This window comes from Oncorhynchus mykiss, chromosome 13 (assembly GCF_057628025.1).
Source record: "Oncorhynchus mykiss isolate SJ-2025 chromosome 13, ASM5762802v1, whole genome shotgun sequence".
NCBI lineage: Eukaryota > Metazoa > Chordata > Actinopteri > Salmoniformes > Salmonidae > Oncorhynchus > Oncorhynchus mykiss.
The window spans coordinates 60079884-60098128 of record NC_143034.1 but is presented as its reverse complement, the minus strand read 5'-3'; the positions used below and the strand labels follow the sequence as shown (position 1 = coordinate 60098128).

Below are 18245 nucleotides of genomic sequence, written 5' to 3'. Positions count from 1 at the left end.
TGTTTTCAGTCAGGGCTGGGCAGATCACTTAAAAAATGTGAAGAGTTGCTTAGGTATACAGTAGACTTAGTGAGCCGTATGATAATGCAAACTGCAGATCACATGGATAGCAGTATGGTGCAGTACTGTACAACCACCATTTTGGATGTTTCATAGCAGAAAGTTGGCCATTCACAGGAAGTGAAACTACATTTTGCCATGGCAACAACAAATTACGAGCATGAATGTTTCTGTAGTGTGCACTTCCCCTAAACTTATAGTTTGTGATGTGAGGGCCCTACATTGAAGTGAAGGGGTTTGTAGTACAGTATCCAGCCTCCCTTGAAAGCTCATTGTTACTGATAGTGTGTCATCAGTGTTTGATAAGTGTCTCCTGGAGGGGTTCGTTTCCTTGATGGCTCATAATCCTGGCCATTGTAGAATCTGATCGTTAGCTAATTAGCTCTTAGCTAATTATTATGTGCATCGGAGCGTCTTAATTCATAATTATATGGCTTCCTACTACCATTATCATCAATCCTGTCTCTCTGCTCCTTTGCTCTGTCCGCTTGGTGTGTGTGTGTGTGTGTCTGTGTGTGTGTGTTTCATACAAAATATAAAGTGTGTGTTTCATACATTGTAGTACATGTATGTTACACACACTCCTCCCTCTCCTGGCCCCTACTGTGCCCCCTCAGTGGTAGTCCCTGTGGGGGAGCTCTCCAGCCTTGACCACCCAGTCACCCCACACTTCAGCACTGTTACAATGAAAGACACATGTAAACACACGCCTAGGGCCTACTAGGCAGACAGATAGAGGGGGAATCTGCATCATTCACACAGCCTCCGTGTCACCACAGATACACTCCTCCACTCCCCAGCACTCATACAGCCACAGAGGTGAGGCCATGTCAGCAGAAAGGTAAAAATAGCCTTTGCCAAGGTTAGTGGCCATTTTGGGCACTCTGAGATGGCATGAGTAGTACACATCACCCACAGAACCTAACATCGCTGTAATAATAGACAGTCAGCTATTAGACTGAACCAGCACTGGTGATGTCACTGGGTTCTTCCTGGTTCTTTACTGCCCTCAAGTGTTTGGATTTAGCTGTGTTCCTCTATTATACAGTATGTGTCAAGGTAGTGATAGTAGGCTATGATTCTCCTTTATCCCCCCTCCATCTCTGCACCACAGTGTTCTCTCTCTCTCTCTCTCTCATTCCCTTTCTCGTCTAAGCCAAGTAGGATGTAAGATGAGCAAATTGTCTTCCGCTCCTAAAGGGTGTCTCTGTGCTCCAATTATATTTGAAGAAAATACAGCAACCGGTATGAGAAGAAATATATATGTTTTAATGAAATATATTTTGGATACAAATAATGGAAAATGTTTTAGTCACAACTCCCTCTATACGGGAGAGTAAAATAATGTCCCTCTATATGGGAGGGTAAAATAATGTCCCTCTATACGGGAGGGTAAAATAATATCCCTCTAAACGGGTTGGGTAAAATAATGTCCCTCTATACGGGAGGGTAAAATAATATTCCTCTATACGGGAGGGTAAAATAATGTCCCTCTATACGGGAGGGTAAAATAATGTCCCTCTATACGGGAGGGTAAAATAATGTCCCTCTATACGGGAGGGTAAAATAATGTCCCTCTATACGGGAGGGTAAAATAATGTCCCTCTATACGGGAGGGTAAAATAATGTCCCTCTATACAGGAGGGTAAAATAATATCCCTCTATACGGGAGGGTAAAATAATGTCCCTCTATACGGGAGGGTAAAATAATATTCCTCTATACGGGAGGGTAAAATAATGTCCCTCTATACGGGAGGGTAAAATAATATCCCTCTATACGGGAGGGTAAAATAATGTCCCTCTATACGGGAGGGTAAAATAATATCCCTCTATACAGGAGGGTAAAATAATATCCCTCTATACGGGAGGGTAAAATAATGTCCCTCTATACGGGAGGGTAAAATAATGTCCCTCTATACGGGAGGGTAAAATAATATCCCTCTATACAGGAGGGTAAAATAATGTCCCTCTATACGGGAGGGTAAAATAATGTCCCTCTATACGGGAGGGTAAAATAATATCCCTCTATACAGGAGGGTAAAATAATGTCCCTCTATACGGGAGGGTAAAATAATGTCCCTCTATACAGGAGGGTAAAATAATGTCCCTCTATACAGGAGGGTAAAATAATATCCCTCTATACGGGAGGGTAAAATAATGTCCCTCTATACGGGAGGGTAAAATAATGTCCCTCTATACGGGAGGGTAAAATAATATCCCTCTATACAGGAGGGTAAAATAATATCCCTCTATACAGGAGGGTAAAATAATATCCCTCTATACGGGAGGGTAAAATAATATCCCTCTATACAGGAGGGTAAAATAATATCCCTCTATACGGGAGGGTAAAATAATATCCCTCTATACAGGAGGGTAAAATAATGTCCCTCTATACAGGAGGGTAAAATAATGTCCCTCTATACAGGAGGGTAAAATAATATCCCTCTATACAGGAGGGTAAAATAATATCCCTCTATACAGGAGGGTAAAATAATATCCCTCTATACAGGAGGGTAAAATAATATCCCTCTATACAGGAGGGTAAAATAATATCCCTCTATACGGGAGGGTAAAATAATGTCCCTCTATACGGGAGGGTAAAATAATATCCCTCTATACAGGAGGGTAAAATAATATCCCTCTATACGGGAGGGTAAAATAATGTCCCTCTATACGGGAGGGTAAAATAATATCCCTCTAAACGGGAGGGTAAAATAATGTCCCTCTATACGGGAGGGTAAAATAATATCCCTCTATACGGGAGGGTAAAATAATGTCCCTCTATACAGGAGGGTAAAATAATATCCCTCTAAACGGGAGGGTAAAATAATGTCCCTCTATACGGGAGGGTAAAATAATGTCCCTCTATACGGGAGGGTAAAATAATATCCCTCTAAACGGGTTGGGTAAAATAATGTCCCTCTATACGGGAGGGTAAAATAATGTCCCTCTATACGGGAGGGTAAAATAATATCCCTCTAAACGGGAGGGTAAAATAATGTCCCTCTATACGGGAGGGTAAAATAATGTCCCTCTATACGGGAGGGTAAAATAATATCCCTCTATACAGGAGGGTAAAATAATATCCCTCTATACGGGAGGGTAAAATAATATCCCTCTATACAGGAGGGTAAAATAATATCCCTCTATACGGGAGGGTAAAATAATGTCCCTCTATACGGGAGGGTAAAATAATATCCCTCTATACAGGAGGGTAAAATAATATCCCTCTATACAGGAGGGTAAAATAATATCCCTCTAAACGGGAGGGTAAAATAATATCCCTCTATACAGGAGGGTAAAATAATGTCCCTCTATACGGGAGGGTAAAATAATGTCCCTCTATACGGGAGGGTAAAATAATGCATTAGTCATACAAATTCAATCTAATCAAGCAAACAAATATATAAATAAACATTTAAAAAGGGATGAACAATTGTTACATATAAACCTGACTGTTACACTTCAGAATGGTAAGTAGTTATACAGCATGTCCCATAACTTTGTCTCTAAGAAGTGCTAGTTTACGGTAACAACTAAGCTAAAAACTATGGATTTGAAGTTGAGCTTAGATACTCTGAATAATAGAAACCACAGCTGGGGGCAACCCCACAGCTAGCAGCTTACCAGCACAGTATTATACTAGCATTTTACTATACAGTTATGTCCTATGTATGCATTAATGCATCATTCATGTTGTTAAGAATGCATTCATTAAAATATATAACACTATACAAGAAGCAGCTTCAAGTAAGTGTTACGATATTATATAATGTCATATTATACTGTTCTATATTACAGTGTATTTCATTTCATATTATACTGTTCTATATTACAGTGTATATCATGTTATATTATACTGTTCTATATTACAGTGTATATCATGTCATATTATATTATACTGTTCTATATTACAGTGTATATCATGTCATATTATACTGTTCTATATTACAGTGTATATCATGTTATATTATACTGTTCTATATTACAGTGTATATCATGTCATATTATATTATACTGTTCTATATTACAGTGTATATCATGTCATATTATACTGTTCTATATTACAGTGTATATCATGTTATATTATACTGTTCTATATTACAGTGTATATCATGTTATATTATACTGTTCTATATTACAGTGTATATCATGTCATATTATATTATACTGTTCTATATTACAGTGTATATCATGTTATATTATACTGTTCTATATTACAGTGTATATCATGTCATATTATATTATACTGTTCTATATTACAGTGTATATCATGTTATTTTATACTGTTCTATATTACAGTGTATATCATGTCATATTATACTGTTCTATATTACAGTGTATATAATGTTATATTTACACTTAGTTTCATCTTATATACTATATATTTTAAACTGGCTACATGCCGTTGCTGACCAGTCTTGCTCCTGCTTGTTCACCAGAGCAGTTTTCTTCATGCGCTGACCAACAGGGTTGTTCTCCAACCTTAGACACAGAACACAGTAAGACAGGCTGGTTCAGGAAACATGGGTAAAAACATGGTTATTATACAATCCTGTACCTTCAATTCAAATACAGTGGAGAAAAAGCTCAGAACAGTGTTACTTTAGCAATAGTTACAATATCACCTGTCAGACATGGGAGGACCTCCATTCATCTGAGGTGGTCCTGGACTCTGTGCACCAGGAGTCGCTTCCTTAGTCTCATCGTTAACCCTGTTGGAGAAAGAAGACATCAACATTCACATTCATGATCCACCATAATACTGTTCCCTAAAGAGACAGAGGCTAACATGAACCGTGGGAAAATGGAGTTGGTGACATTATTACCCAATGAGTTGTGGATGTATCAATATGTAGTCAAGTTTACCTGACATCATCATTGATCCATCACAAGACAAATGTTATTACATGCCCCATTGTGAGATTACAGAGGTACGATCTTAATTTGATCACTCTTTGGTTGCTGAGCATTTTCCTGCAAACCTGTAGTGTATTCAAAGTTTAAAAAGGCATTGAAAGTTGGTAATTTCCACTTTAAAATGACCGGTTTGATTTGCCCTAATGAAAAATCTATCAACCCACGTAACAATTCACATTTGTTGTTGCTGCAGGATTATTTTCCTGCTGTAGCAAACCGGCTCAAAATGAAATCCAGCATTTCTCTTCTGAGAGAATTCAGTATCTGTTCCCTCACGGCCCATTGGCTGAACGAACATCTTGCTTGGCTCACCTCTCTCTCCTTGACTGCTAAACATTTTTTTAACATGCATGAGCATTTACCATGCTCATTAGGTATTACAGGTATTAGAATATAAGGATCATGTGTTAAACAAACTAGTCTTTCTATTAAACCTGTGGGATCAATGACTCATGGGATCAGCTCTAACTGAGGATAATGAAACCCAGCCGGTAATGAAGTGATGAGGGTATTTCTCAGAGAAAGGTTAACCTGTTCACAAGATGCCCATTCAGCAGAGAGGACGGACTCAACATGTGTCTCCTGACTGTGTGGTGGCTCCCTCTCCTCTTCCACCCCATCCCCCTGGTCCCTGATGGTGCAAAGGGACAAATGCAGTTATAGATTATAGACGAGCGCAGATCGGAGAGACTCAGCGTCCCCAGCAGCTGGATCATCAGGATCTCCGTTGTCCCTTAGAGAAGTTAAAACAACAACACGTGTTACTTCTTGCTGCTCTAAGCTGTTGTCTGGCATGATAACTGATATTTAGTAATGTAACATGAAACACTTCAGCACATTAAACCACGTAACTACTAAAAATGTCCTCAGGTTGACAGAGTCTGACTCACCTCTGGTTTTCCCTGTTGGTGTTAATGTAGTCCCAACCCAGCTGAGCTAGCTGTGCAAGGGCAAATCTGATGTGGTGTGTGATGAAAAAAGGAAATGTTGCGTTCAGTCCTAAATCATACGTTTATCCTCTCTGAATTCATTTTGGACAGCTAAGATGACTGGCTGTACACTCTGAGCCCTATTGTTGATGCAGGTCATAAAAGGTACTCACGGATGTTTGTCTCTCCAAGGAATGTTGCCATATCTGTACACTAAGAAACCAGCAATGCCCAGCAGCAGAACCAAGATAACCAGAACACCAGCTGAAAAACAAAAGGCTGTCTTCGTCAGTTGTTGAGATCCTGTTAAACTGTTCTATAAAAGTATAATGTAAAGGAACAAAACAAGACACATACTGTGTGTGTATATATATGTATATATATATGTATATATATATACATACAGCCAGTGTACAGCCAGTCATATATATATGTACAGTTGAAGTCGGAAGTTTACATACACTTAGGTTGGAGGCATTCAAACTCGTTTTTCAACCAATCCACACATTTCTTGTTAACAAACTATAGTTTTGGCAAGTAGGTTAGGACATCTACTTTGTGCATGATACAAGTAATTTTTCCAACAATTGATTATAGACAGATTATTTCACTTATAATTCACTGTATCACAATTCCAGTGGGTCAGAAGTTTGCATACACTAAGTTGACTGTGCCTTTAAACAGCTTGGAAAAATCCAGAAAATTATGTCCTGGCTTTAGAGGCTTCTGATAGGCTAATTGACATCATTTGAGTCAATTGGAGGTGTACCTGTGGATGTATGTCAAGGCCTACCTTCAAACTCAGTGCCTCTTTGCTTGACATCATGGGAAAATCAAAAGAAATCAGCCAAGACCTCAGAAAAGAAATGGTAGACCTCCACAAGTCTGGTTCATCCCTGGGAGCAATTTCCAAATGCCTGAAGGTACCACATTCATCTGTACAAACAATAGTACGCAAGTATAAACACCATGTACGCAATCCCAGAACAACAGCAAAGGACCTTGTGAAGATGCTGGAGGAAACAGGTACAAAAGTATCTATATCCACAGGAAAACGAGTCCTATATCGACATAACCTGAAAGGCCACTCAGCAAGGAAGAAGCCACTGCTCCAAAACCGCCATAAAAAAGACAGACTACGTTTGGCATCGGGACTGCACATTGGGACAAAGATGGTACTTTTTGGAGAAATGTCCTCTGGTCTGATGAAACAAAAAATAGAACTGTTTGGCCATAATGACCAGTGTTATGTTTGGAAGAAAAGGGGGAGGCTTGCAAGCCAAAGAACACCATCCCAACCGTGAAGCACGGCGGTGGCAGCATCATGTTGTGGGGGTGCTTTGCAGCAGGAGGGACTGGTGCACTTCACAAAATAGATGGCATCATGAGGTAGGAAAATTATGTGGATATATTGAAGCAACATCTCAAGACATCAGTCAGGAAGTTAAAGCTTGGTCGCAAATGGGTCTTCCAAATGGACAATGACGCCAAGCATACTTCACAAGTTGAGGCAAAATGGCTTAAGGACAACAAAGTCAAGGTATTGAAGTGGCCATCACAAAGCCCTGACCTCAATCCTATAGAATATTTGTGGGCAGAACTGAAAAAGCATGTGCGAGCAAGGAGGCCTACAAAGCTGACTCAGTTACACCAGCTCTGTCAGGAGGAATGGGCCAAAATTCACCCAACTTATTGTGGGAAACTTGTGGAAGGCTACCCGAAACGTTTGACCCAAGCTAAACAATTTAAAGGCAATGCTACCAAATACTAATTGAGTGTATGTAAACTTCTGACCCACTGAGAATGTGATGAAAGAAATAAAAGCTGAAGTAAATCATTCTCTCTACTATTTCTGACATTTCACATTCTTAAAATAAAGTGGTGATCCTAACTGACCTAATACGGGGAATATTTAAATGTCAGGAATTGTGAAAAACTTCATTTAAATGTATTTGGCTAGAAAATACATTCCATACAAAACTAAATAAAGCATTTAGGTTGTAATACTATCTATTGATAGCAGCAGATATACTGTAATATCATAATACTGTTAGTGGTGTTAATGCAGACACATTTTCAGAGATTTTCAAACAACTAGTGCAATAACTGTAGATAAAATATGAAATACTATTTTAAGAGCTTTTTTCAATAAAAAACTATACTTTCAAGAATGTGGATCTGCAGTTCTATAAGCACATTATTCATTTTTCTAATGGCAAGAAGTTTGCAACTAGTTTTAGCCACAGATGAAAAGTGGGTGGGTTGTCATTTTTCCAACACACAAGAATACATTTATTTGCAAAGTAAGTTGTCAGCAACCTTATCTTGTCTGAATCTAGCGCAGTATTCAGCATTTGATTAAGGAGGTAAAGGCTTGGGTACTGTACTTTTAAGAGTACATTGGCAACAAGAAATAGATAATAAGAAATAGATAATAATAAATCATAAATAAATAATTTAAAAACCGTGTTTGAAATACCCCAGTGCTTTCTAGAGTCTAGCCATGCCATTAACCTGTACTTACTGTCATCACAAATATGATGAAACTGATTCAGAGGTAAAGGATGGCTAGATTGATATTCAATCTGAACCCATGAGGAGTCATATCTGCCCAATGTCCCAGACAATAATTTGCGAGTTTGGGCTGACCAATAGTAAAGTTGGAAATTGGGCAGCTCCAGACTCCATAGACTCAGGTTTGACCAGTATTATGTTTATACTCCAATCATTGTTATGGGAGAGAGGACCAACGGATGAGGTCTTTAATTTTGCTAAAGAGGGGAGTGTAACATGCATTCTGGTTGCTCCTTTTTTAATTGATAGGCAAGGAGGTTACTTGGTTATCATATTTGTATGTTTTTGTCTAACATGGAACATGTTATCATTGATATGGCGAGTTTGTTAAACATTTAGTTTGCTTCAAGATTTACGTGCCTCAAATTCTCAGTAGAAAACCTTTTGTGCAATTGTTCGCATCTTTCTTAATGTCACACAACTTCTCACTGTTCTTTTTCTTAAATGAGGCATATGAAATAATTGTACCACTTCGGGTGGGTTTTGCCGCCTCCCATACAGTGGAAGCATCTAATGTACAGTAGGGTCACTATTATCTTGTTTGTAATTCACAATCCCACAATGCATTTCTGCTCTGAAATGTTTATCTGCCATTAGAGATGTATTAAGTTTCTCATTTCTGGATAGAGAAACAAAGCTGCTCAGGTTCACAGATAAATATATTTTGACATGATTGTATAAGTCAAACGTACCAATAGAGCAACTGTTCACAGCAGATAGCTGTTGGGGAAAAACAAGTAGTCTATTCTGGAATATGAGTTGGGTACATTAGAAAAGTATCATCTTTGGCTTGAGGTTTGACCTCACGCCAGACATCAACTAGTCCACATTCTGAACCCAGACTGTTCAAAACTCTTGCTGATTTAGTTAGGGGTTTGTTTGTCTTATCGCATTTGTCCATAATTGGGTTCAGAAGAAAAAGAAGAAGGAGCTGTGGTGACAGTAGAATGTCAAACAAAAGAAACAATATGGAAACACTCACCAGTGATTTCCTTTGTGTGGCTAGTGGCTTTGTCTCCATTTCCTGAGTTTAATCAGAGAGTAAAGTCATTTCAATTGAATATGTACTTTATTACAGATGGAGATACTATAGACAGTAATTAGCTGTCTTTATAGTAGTTAAGAGTACTTACCTGATGTGTTGTTCGAGGTGTCAGTCGGATTGTAAATTAAAATGTCAGTTGAATTGTCAGTCTACGTGTTTTACATTTCAGCAGACGCTCTTATCCAGAGAAATTAGCGTTAACTGCCTTGGATATATGTACCAATATGAAAGTGCAAGAAGTTTAAAATGAAAGAAAATAGGAACATCATTTTTTACCTGCAACAATGTAATACAAATGGCACTCCTCAACCTTGCCCTTAAGAGAAGACACATGGGAAGTAAGTATCTCTGAAATCATTTTCAACAATCATCTCAATTGTGTGAAATAGTAACAGGACTCACCTGTAGAACATGAAAGAATGTGAATGTCAGATTCAGGCATTCAGAGAGGATGACAGCACTGTTGTTCACATTTATCACCTTATCAGAGAGATGTGCCTCAAAAGGCTTGTTCATGCCACGGTAGGCTATTGGAGTCTGTGGGAAAGCACATAAGAAAATAAAGAATTTAATTCAGGTTTGAATCAAAAAGCCCTGTTTTGTCATACAACATAGTACTTATTATCTAAAGAAAATACCAATATATACAGTTGGTGTCCTGATTCTACACCCTTTTCCCCAAAGTGTGCACTTGCACACTTCCTGCCATGGTTAAAAACATTGTAACGGGTGTAAACATTAGCTGCAGGGACTTTCCAACATTGTGAAATCCATGTCGGGAAGTGTGCAAGTGTGCACTTGGGGGAAGGGTGGAGAATCAAGACAAAGTCTGTAGTACAAATCCTGAATTGAACCATAAGATCTCCACTAACATTGTTTGAGTCCACCTCAATTTCAGATCCAGCCGGAGTTTCATATTGGTACACATATCCAATTCCGTCCTCAAATCTTCACACCTGTCCATTTTCTTGATGGGAGAGCACGCTAAGCAAGCTACGGAAGAAGACATTCATTTAGTACAACTTTCTATCAACCGTCTACACAGGCAAACTACTGAGGGAGAGGCATCATGTACCAATCTATCAACCGTCTACACAGGCAAACCACTGAGGGAGAGGCATCATGTACCAATCTATCAACCGTCTACACAGACAAACTACTGAGGGAGAGGCATCATGTTCCAATCTATCAACCGTCTACACAGACAAACTACTGAGGGAGAGGCATCATGTACCAATCTATCAACCGTCTACACAGACAAACTACTGAGGGAGAGGCATCATGTACCAATCTATCAACCGTCTACACAGACAAACTACTGAGGGAGAGGCATCATGTACCAATCTATCAACCGTCTACACAGGCAAACCACTGAGGGAGAGGCATCATGTACCAATCTATCAACCGTCTACACAGACAAACTACTGAGGGAGAGGCATCATGTACCAATCTATCAACCGTCTACACAGACAAACTACTGAGGGAGAGGCATCATGTACCAATCTATCAACCGTCTACACAGACAAACTACTGAGGGAGAGGCATCATGTACCAATCTATCAACCGTCTACACAGACAAACTACTGAGGGAGAGGCATCATGTACCAATCTATCAACCGTCTACACAGGGAAACTGAGGGAGAGGCATCACATACCAATCTATCAACCATCTACACAGGGAAACTGAGGGAGAGGCATCACATACCAATCTATCAACCGTCTACACAGGGAAACTGAGGGAGAGGCATCACATACCAATCTATCAACCATCTACACAGGCAAACTCAGCCCACCTGTCTGTCTGTCCTTCAGTCCATCTGTATGAAGTACATAAAAGTATCACTACCACAGACAAAATGTATGGGAAATGTCCATATCAGTAAACTCATTCTCCTCCACATACTATACCATACCATCATTGTCTACTGTGTGTTACGGGTGAACACATCAGACATCCAATTAAGACAGACATACTGTACAGTACTTTGGACTCAGTACAGCTGTGTACATGATCACATCTGTGAGGGCTACTGTAGAAACCAGGAGCCTTAGTGTGGCACGTGTGTGTGTGTGTGTGTGTGTGTGTGTGTGTGTGTGTGTGTGTGTGTGTGTGTGTGTGTGTGTGTGTGTGTGTGTGTGTGTGTGTGTGTGTGTGTGTGTGTGTGTGTGTGTGTGTGTGTGTGTGTGTGTGAACTTGAAAAACTAAAAACAAGAGTGACAGAAGACTAAATAAATCAGAGTTGGATCTTTCCCGCTCCTCCAGTGTCTCATTTGAAGAACACACGACCACAAGCTGGAAAGGAATGTTTTAATGATGAAATGAATGAAACACACATTATAATACTAAGAAGTAATCTTAGGTTCTACATTTCTATTATATAAAACACAAAACTCTGCAGAATAGTCCTCCTAAACTTGCAGGCTAAAAAGTAGATATGACAATAATGTGGAGGTTTCCTCATACAGATACATACAGAAAGTTTGTTACAAATAATACAAGAGAGTATGAGGGACAACTGTATCCATCAGACCTGAGTCGTTCATTAAACAATAGTCTTAACTCACTCACTTGTATGGCAATGTATGAGCAGATCATATCAATCCAACAGTCAAAATGCAAAGAGTGAGGTAACTAACCATAAAATGCATTAAGCGAAAGCCATTCATACATGTATGGGACCAACCCACAGACATGACATATCAAATACATTACAAGTAAGTAAACAACCCTAATTCAGAAGTGAAGAAAATTGACCTTTTCTGACACTAAGGTTATGAGGTGTCAATGTACTGTATGTGGGTATGTAATTTGCCTAAGTCATTTGACCTGACAGGTACTCTCAATGTGATAAACATTCCAATGAAACGGTGAACACAAATGTCAATATAGCTCCACAATTCCTGTCTAAAGTTGTGGTATTTTTCACAATGTCACTAGTAGGTGGGGATGTGGGGTACAATTCCTTCCGCAAGAACTGCAGGTAACACTTCCTATGAATACCCTCTTCATAATGTGTGATAAGTGTATTTATAACACCTTATAATCTATGCATTATACGTCATATTGCATGACATAGGCACTAATGGCTAATACATGTCTATATTCCTTCAGCATTTTAAGCAGGCAGCATAATGCCTTGTGATTCTGAAGCTAAGTGGTATGACCTCATGAAAGACTCTTTAGGAAAATGTGTCAGAGGGCTATACTGTAACGACTTCACGTAGGAGTTCCGCACTCCTGTTAAAGGGATAGTTCACCCAAATGACAAAATATAATTTGCTTTCTTTACCCCGTAAGTAGTCTATGGACAAGCTGAGACAGCAATCTGGCCTTTGGTTTTGTTAACCTGACCACTGTCTTCAAATGCAAACTTTTTAGATCAAATCCAATGTCAAGTAATGTGAAGCCAATATCCCATTTATTGCATTGTTTTTGTGCTTCATGTCCAAATCATCTTAAAATGACTTAATTGAGCTACACAAGCAAATGTTGACACTTTAGGATGATTTCAGAAAAATGCTTTTAACAGGGTCATTGACTTGGATTTGTGCCACAAGTGCTAAGACGTTTGCATTTCCCTAACCAAGTACAGTAAATAAACAAAAGCATTGGAATGCTTTCTTATTTTGTCCATAGACTGCTTACAGGGTAAGAACAACAATATGTCGTCTTGTAATTTTGGGTGAACTATCCCTTTATGCCCACAGACGGAGACACAGACTTGCTTCCATTCAGCCACAAGAGCATTAGTGAGGTCGGGCACTGATGTTGGGCGATTAGGCCTGGCTCGCAGTCGGCGTTCCAATTCATCCCAAAGGTGTTTGATGGGGTGCAGGCCAGTCAAGTTCTTCCACACTGATCTCAACAAATAATTTCTGTATGGACCTCGCTTTGTGCATGGGGACATTGTCATGCTGAAACAGGAAATGGCTTTCCCCAAACTGTTGCCACAAAGTTGGAAGCACAGAATCATCTAGAATGTCATTGTATGCTATAGAGTTAAGATTTCCCTGCACTGGAACTAAGGGGCCTAGCCCAAACCATGAAAAACAGCCCTAGACCATTATTCCTCCTCTACCCAACTTTACAGTTGGCACTATGCATTGGGGCAGGTAGCGTTCTCCTGGCATCCGCCAAACCCAGATTTGTCTGATGGACTAACAGATGGTGAAGCAAGAATGTGTTTCCACTGCTCCAGTCCAATGGCGGCGAGCTTTACACCACTCTAGCCGACGCTTGACATTGCGCATGGTGATCTGAGGCTTGTGTGCAGCTGCTCGACCATGGAAACCCAGTTCATGAAGCTCCTGACGAACAGTTGTGCTGACGATGCTTCCAGACGCAGTTTGTAACTCTGTAGTGTGTGTTGCAACCGAGGACGGACGATTGCGACTTACACTCTTCACCACACGGAGGTCACGTTCCGTGAGCTTGTGTGGCCTACCACTTCATGGCTGAGCCAATGATGCTCCACAATAACAGCCCTTACAGGTGGCCGGAGCAGCTCTAGCAGAGCAGAAATTTTATGAACTGACTTGTTGGAAAGGTGGCATCCTATGATGCCACATTGAAAGTCACTGAGCTCTTCAGTACAGGCCATTCTACTGTCAATGTTTGTCGATGGAGATTGCATGGATGTGTGCTCGGGTGTCGCTGAAATAGACATATCCACTAATTTGAAGGGGTGTCTACATATATTTGTGTATATATAGCGGAAATAACGCCCGGTCAATGTTTAGCTATTTGACATGTCCACAAGACATTGAGACCTCATGATCTTGGAAATGTCTCTACTAAAGAGGTTTATGTTTTATGCATCTTCTCATGAGTATGTCATTTATATTTGCTTGTATGTATAGTATACAATACTAGTGTAAGTATGATCTTACCATCCTTTCATATCATTATAATGTTGTATAGCTAATATGTGACATGCTGTATCATAATCAGTCATAAGTCACACTCATTTTCAGATTAGAATAATTTTGTAATTTTAGTTATCTACAAGTAATGGGCTGTTTTGAAATTTCAACTGATTTCACTTAAACACATTTCCTAACCTATCCATATCATAGCTGTCACATAGAGAATTAACTTAATAAACTGTTGAGGTTTCTGAAAATCAATGTGCAGTAAAACACACTGGTCAGAATGTGTCTTGGGGTTGACATGACTGATTATGATGAAGCTAGTCACATATGTGTATCTTATCATAAGTACTGTATCTCATATATTACTGTATCTTATCATGAGTATTGTATCTCATATATTACTGTATCTTATCATAAGTACTGTATCTCATATATTAGTGTATCTTATCATGACTATTGTATCTCATATATTACTGTATCTTATCATAAGTACTGTATCTCATATATTACTGTATCTTATCATGAGTATTGTATCTCATATATTACTGTATCTTATCATGAGTATTGTATCTCATATATTACTGTATCTTATCATAAGTACTGTATATCATATATTACTGTATCTTATAATAAGTACTGTATATCATATATTACTGTATCTTATAATAAGTACTGTATATCATATATTACTGTATCTTATAATAAGTACTGTATATCATATATTACTGTATCTTATAACAAGTACTGTATATCATATATTACTGTATCTTATAATATCTTAATAGGTTTTCTTTTGTTATACAAACGTCCACCGTTTGTTACAGTTCTCCTCTACTTGACTCCATGTCATTAGGTCCTTTGTCCTTGGGGAAAAACACAAGTCGGTTCCTTAGTCTCATCGTTAACCCTGTTGGAGTAATAAGACATCAACATTCACATTCATGATCCACCATAATACTGTTTCCTTTAGAGATAACAGCCCCCCCCCCCCCTCACTCAGGAGTGAGTCACCTGCAGAGGAGGGGTGAAGTCTCACCAGCACCCTGACCTAGAGCCCCATTGGTCAGGTGTGATTCCCTGTGGAGTAAGATACAGACTGGATCAGGAAACATGACCTCAACCAGTTATTTAACCTCCTCTACCATCCCATGCAACTCTACACACAGATAAATACACATTTTCACCTTCTATATGGCACATGTCCATTGCTCTGAGGTTGACCAAGAAGCTGTGTGTCATCAGTCTGGCTGTTAACCCTGTGGGAGCAATAACAGGGATATCATCAGGATTAAAACTCTTGATCGACAAGAAACAACACTGTCCTCCATAGAGGCAGAGACTAACATGATCCATGAGATCAATTCTGAAGGGAGAAATGAGATTGTCATTCAACAGATAATGAAGATCTACCAAAGGAGTCCTCATGTGGAGAATTTACCTGACAACCTTGGGTACATTCAGTGGAGGGGAATCAGCATGTGTCTTCTGACAGATTTCAGTGTCTGCTCTGTCCTTGTCTGACAGCTTTCCATCCTCCATTCCTAGAACACCTTCCTCTCCTTGGCCACTAAAGTTGAGATTATTACATTGATAAGGATTTAAGTATCTCTATTGGGAAGGATACAAATGTTCTCCATATCCATAGCCTACATTACAGAGGACTGGCAGGTGATTAGTCATGTGGTACAGTTTACCTGGCATCTCCATTCAGCAGAGGGTTGTCAGCGCCTGTCTCTTCATTGTCCATGGGCTGCCTGCTCTCCTCTCCTGGCTCACCTCCTTGGTCACTAAAAGTGAGATTATGATGAGCATGACTAAAAGGAAGAGCAAGGCAAACTGATCCAGGACAGAGTAGACTATAGAGATGTAGTAGAGGTATTCTAACTAACCTGCGAACAACCACAGCTTCAACAGTCTCACCGTCATCAGGCTTTCTGATGTCTCTATGATAAAACATGTACCAAAGGTTCAGTCAGATACCCACAGGTACAACTGGAATCATCTAAGGTACATTACACCACAGTCAAAAATACACCAGTTGCCCTTCTGGCTTGAATATGTTATGTCTTGCTTGGCCAGGGTTCTAAAGGCAGGGTCTTTGCGGAAAGTTGTTGCTTGCCAATAGACATTGCCGGTTTTTAGAAATGCCATACAGATCTATTGAGTAATTATTCCTTTGCCTTCTATAGCAGGGCTTTCCAACTTTGTTCCTGGAGAGCTACCCTCCTGTAGGTTCTCTCTCCAACCCTGTTCATGGAGAGCTACCCTCCTGTAGGTTCTCTCTCCAACCCTGTTCCTGGAGAGCTACCCTCCTGTAGGTTCTCTCTCCAACCCTGTTCCTGGAGAGCTACCCTCCTGTAGGTTCTCTCTCCAACCCTGTTCCTGGAGAGCTACCCTCTTGTGGGTTCTCTCTCCAACCCCAGTTGTAACTAACCTGATGCAGCTTTTTAATCAGCTTTCAGGGATGGGCAACTTGGATGGGGTCCACAAAAATCTGAATTCATTATGAGGGACCACAGTGGCTCCTGTGTACACACATTCATACTCACACATGCAGTCAGAGCCGGCCTTAAGCAACATTTTGCTATGGGGATTAGAGAACATTTTGCAGAGGAAAAGGAAAATAACCTCACACTCAACGTCAACAAAACAAAGGAGATGATTGTGGACTTCAGGAAGCAGCAGAGGGAGCACCCGCCCCATCCACATCGACGGGACAGTAGTGGAGAAGGTGTAAAGTTTTAAGTTCCTCGGCGTACACATCACGGACAAACTGAAATGGTCCACCCACACAGACAGCGTGGTGAAGAAGGCGTAGCAGTGCCTCTTCAACCTCAGGAGGCTGAATAAATTTGGCTTGTCACCTAAAGCACTCACAAACTTTTACAGATGCACAATCGAGAGCATCCTGTCGGGCTGTATCACCGCCTGGTACGGCAACTGCTCCGCCCACAACCGTAAGGGTCTCCAGAGGGTAGTGAGGTCTGCACAATGCATCACCAGGGGCAAACTACCTGCCCTCCAGGACACCTACACCACTCGATGTCACAGGAAGGCCATAAAGATCATCAAGGACAACAACCACCCGAGCCACTGCCTGTTCACCGCGCTATCATCCAGAAGGCGAGGTCAGTACAGGTGCATCAAAGCAGGGACCGAGAGAATGAAAAACAGCTTTTATCTCAATGCCATCAGACTGTTAAACAGCCACCACTAACATTGAGTGGCTGCTGCCAACACACTGACTCAACTCCAGCCACTTTAATAAATGGAAAAATTGATGTAAAAAATGTGTCACTAGCCACTTTAAACAATGCCACTTAATATAATGTTTACATACACTACATTACTCATCTCATATGTAAATACTGTACTCGATACCATCTACTGCATCTTGCCTATGCCGTTCTGTACCATCACTCATTCATATATCTTTATGTACATATTCTTTATCCCTTTACACTTGTGTGTATAAGGTAGTTGTTGTGAAATTGTTAGGTTAGATTACTCGTTGGTTATTACTGCATAGTTGGAACTAGAAGCACAAGCATTTCGCTACACTCGCATTAACATCTGCTAACCATGTGTATGTGACAAATAAAATTTGATTTGATTTGAGATTTAAAGCAAGTTTGCTGCAATTCATCACATTTTGTCATATGGCGGAGAGAAGATTTGCAATTTTATAACTAATTGCATGCAATTCTACTAATTTTGCCATAGGGTGGAGAGAAATGTATGCATGTCAATATGATATCTAAGTGACAGTGACTTACAAAATCAATGCCCCCCCCCTCAATTCCCCCCCCCCCTCAATCCCCCCCCCCCCCCCCCCTCAATTCCCC

The 18245-nt window shown here is 40.0% G+C and overlaps 1 protein-coding gene and 1 long non-coding RNA gene across 2 annotated transcripts; both read right to left on the bottom strand.

Moving 5' to 3' along the window:
- Positions 1–673: 673 nt before the first annotated feature.
- LOC149978944 (uncharacterized) lies at positions 674–16470 on the bottom strand. The gene is made up of 8 exons (XM_090194363.1): positions 16290–16470; positions 16095–16187; positions 15839–15967; positions 15585–15656; positions 15412–15477; positions 4689–4775; positions 4477–4545; positions 674–737 (listed from the first exon to the last, which is right to left on the bottom strand). The coding sequence occupies exons 1-8, from the start codon at positions 16355–16357 to the stop codon at positions 674–676; spliced, it is 648 nt and encodes a 215-aa protein (XP_090050489.1). The 5' UTR covers positions 16358–16470.
- LOC110486733 (uncharacterized) lies at positions 6083–10247 on the bottom strand. The gene is made up of 3 exons (XR_002468101.3): positions 9931–10247; positions 9466–9844; positions 6083–6173 (listed from the first exon to the last, which is right to left on the bottom strand). It is a non-coding gene; the product is annotated as an uncharacterized LOC110486733 (long non-coding RNA).
- Positions 16471–18245: the final 1775 nt, after the last annotated feature.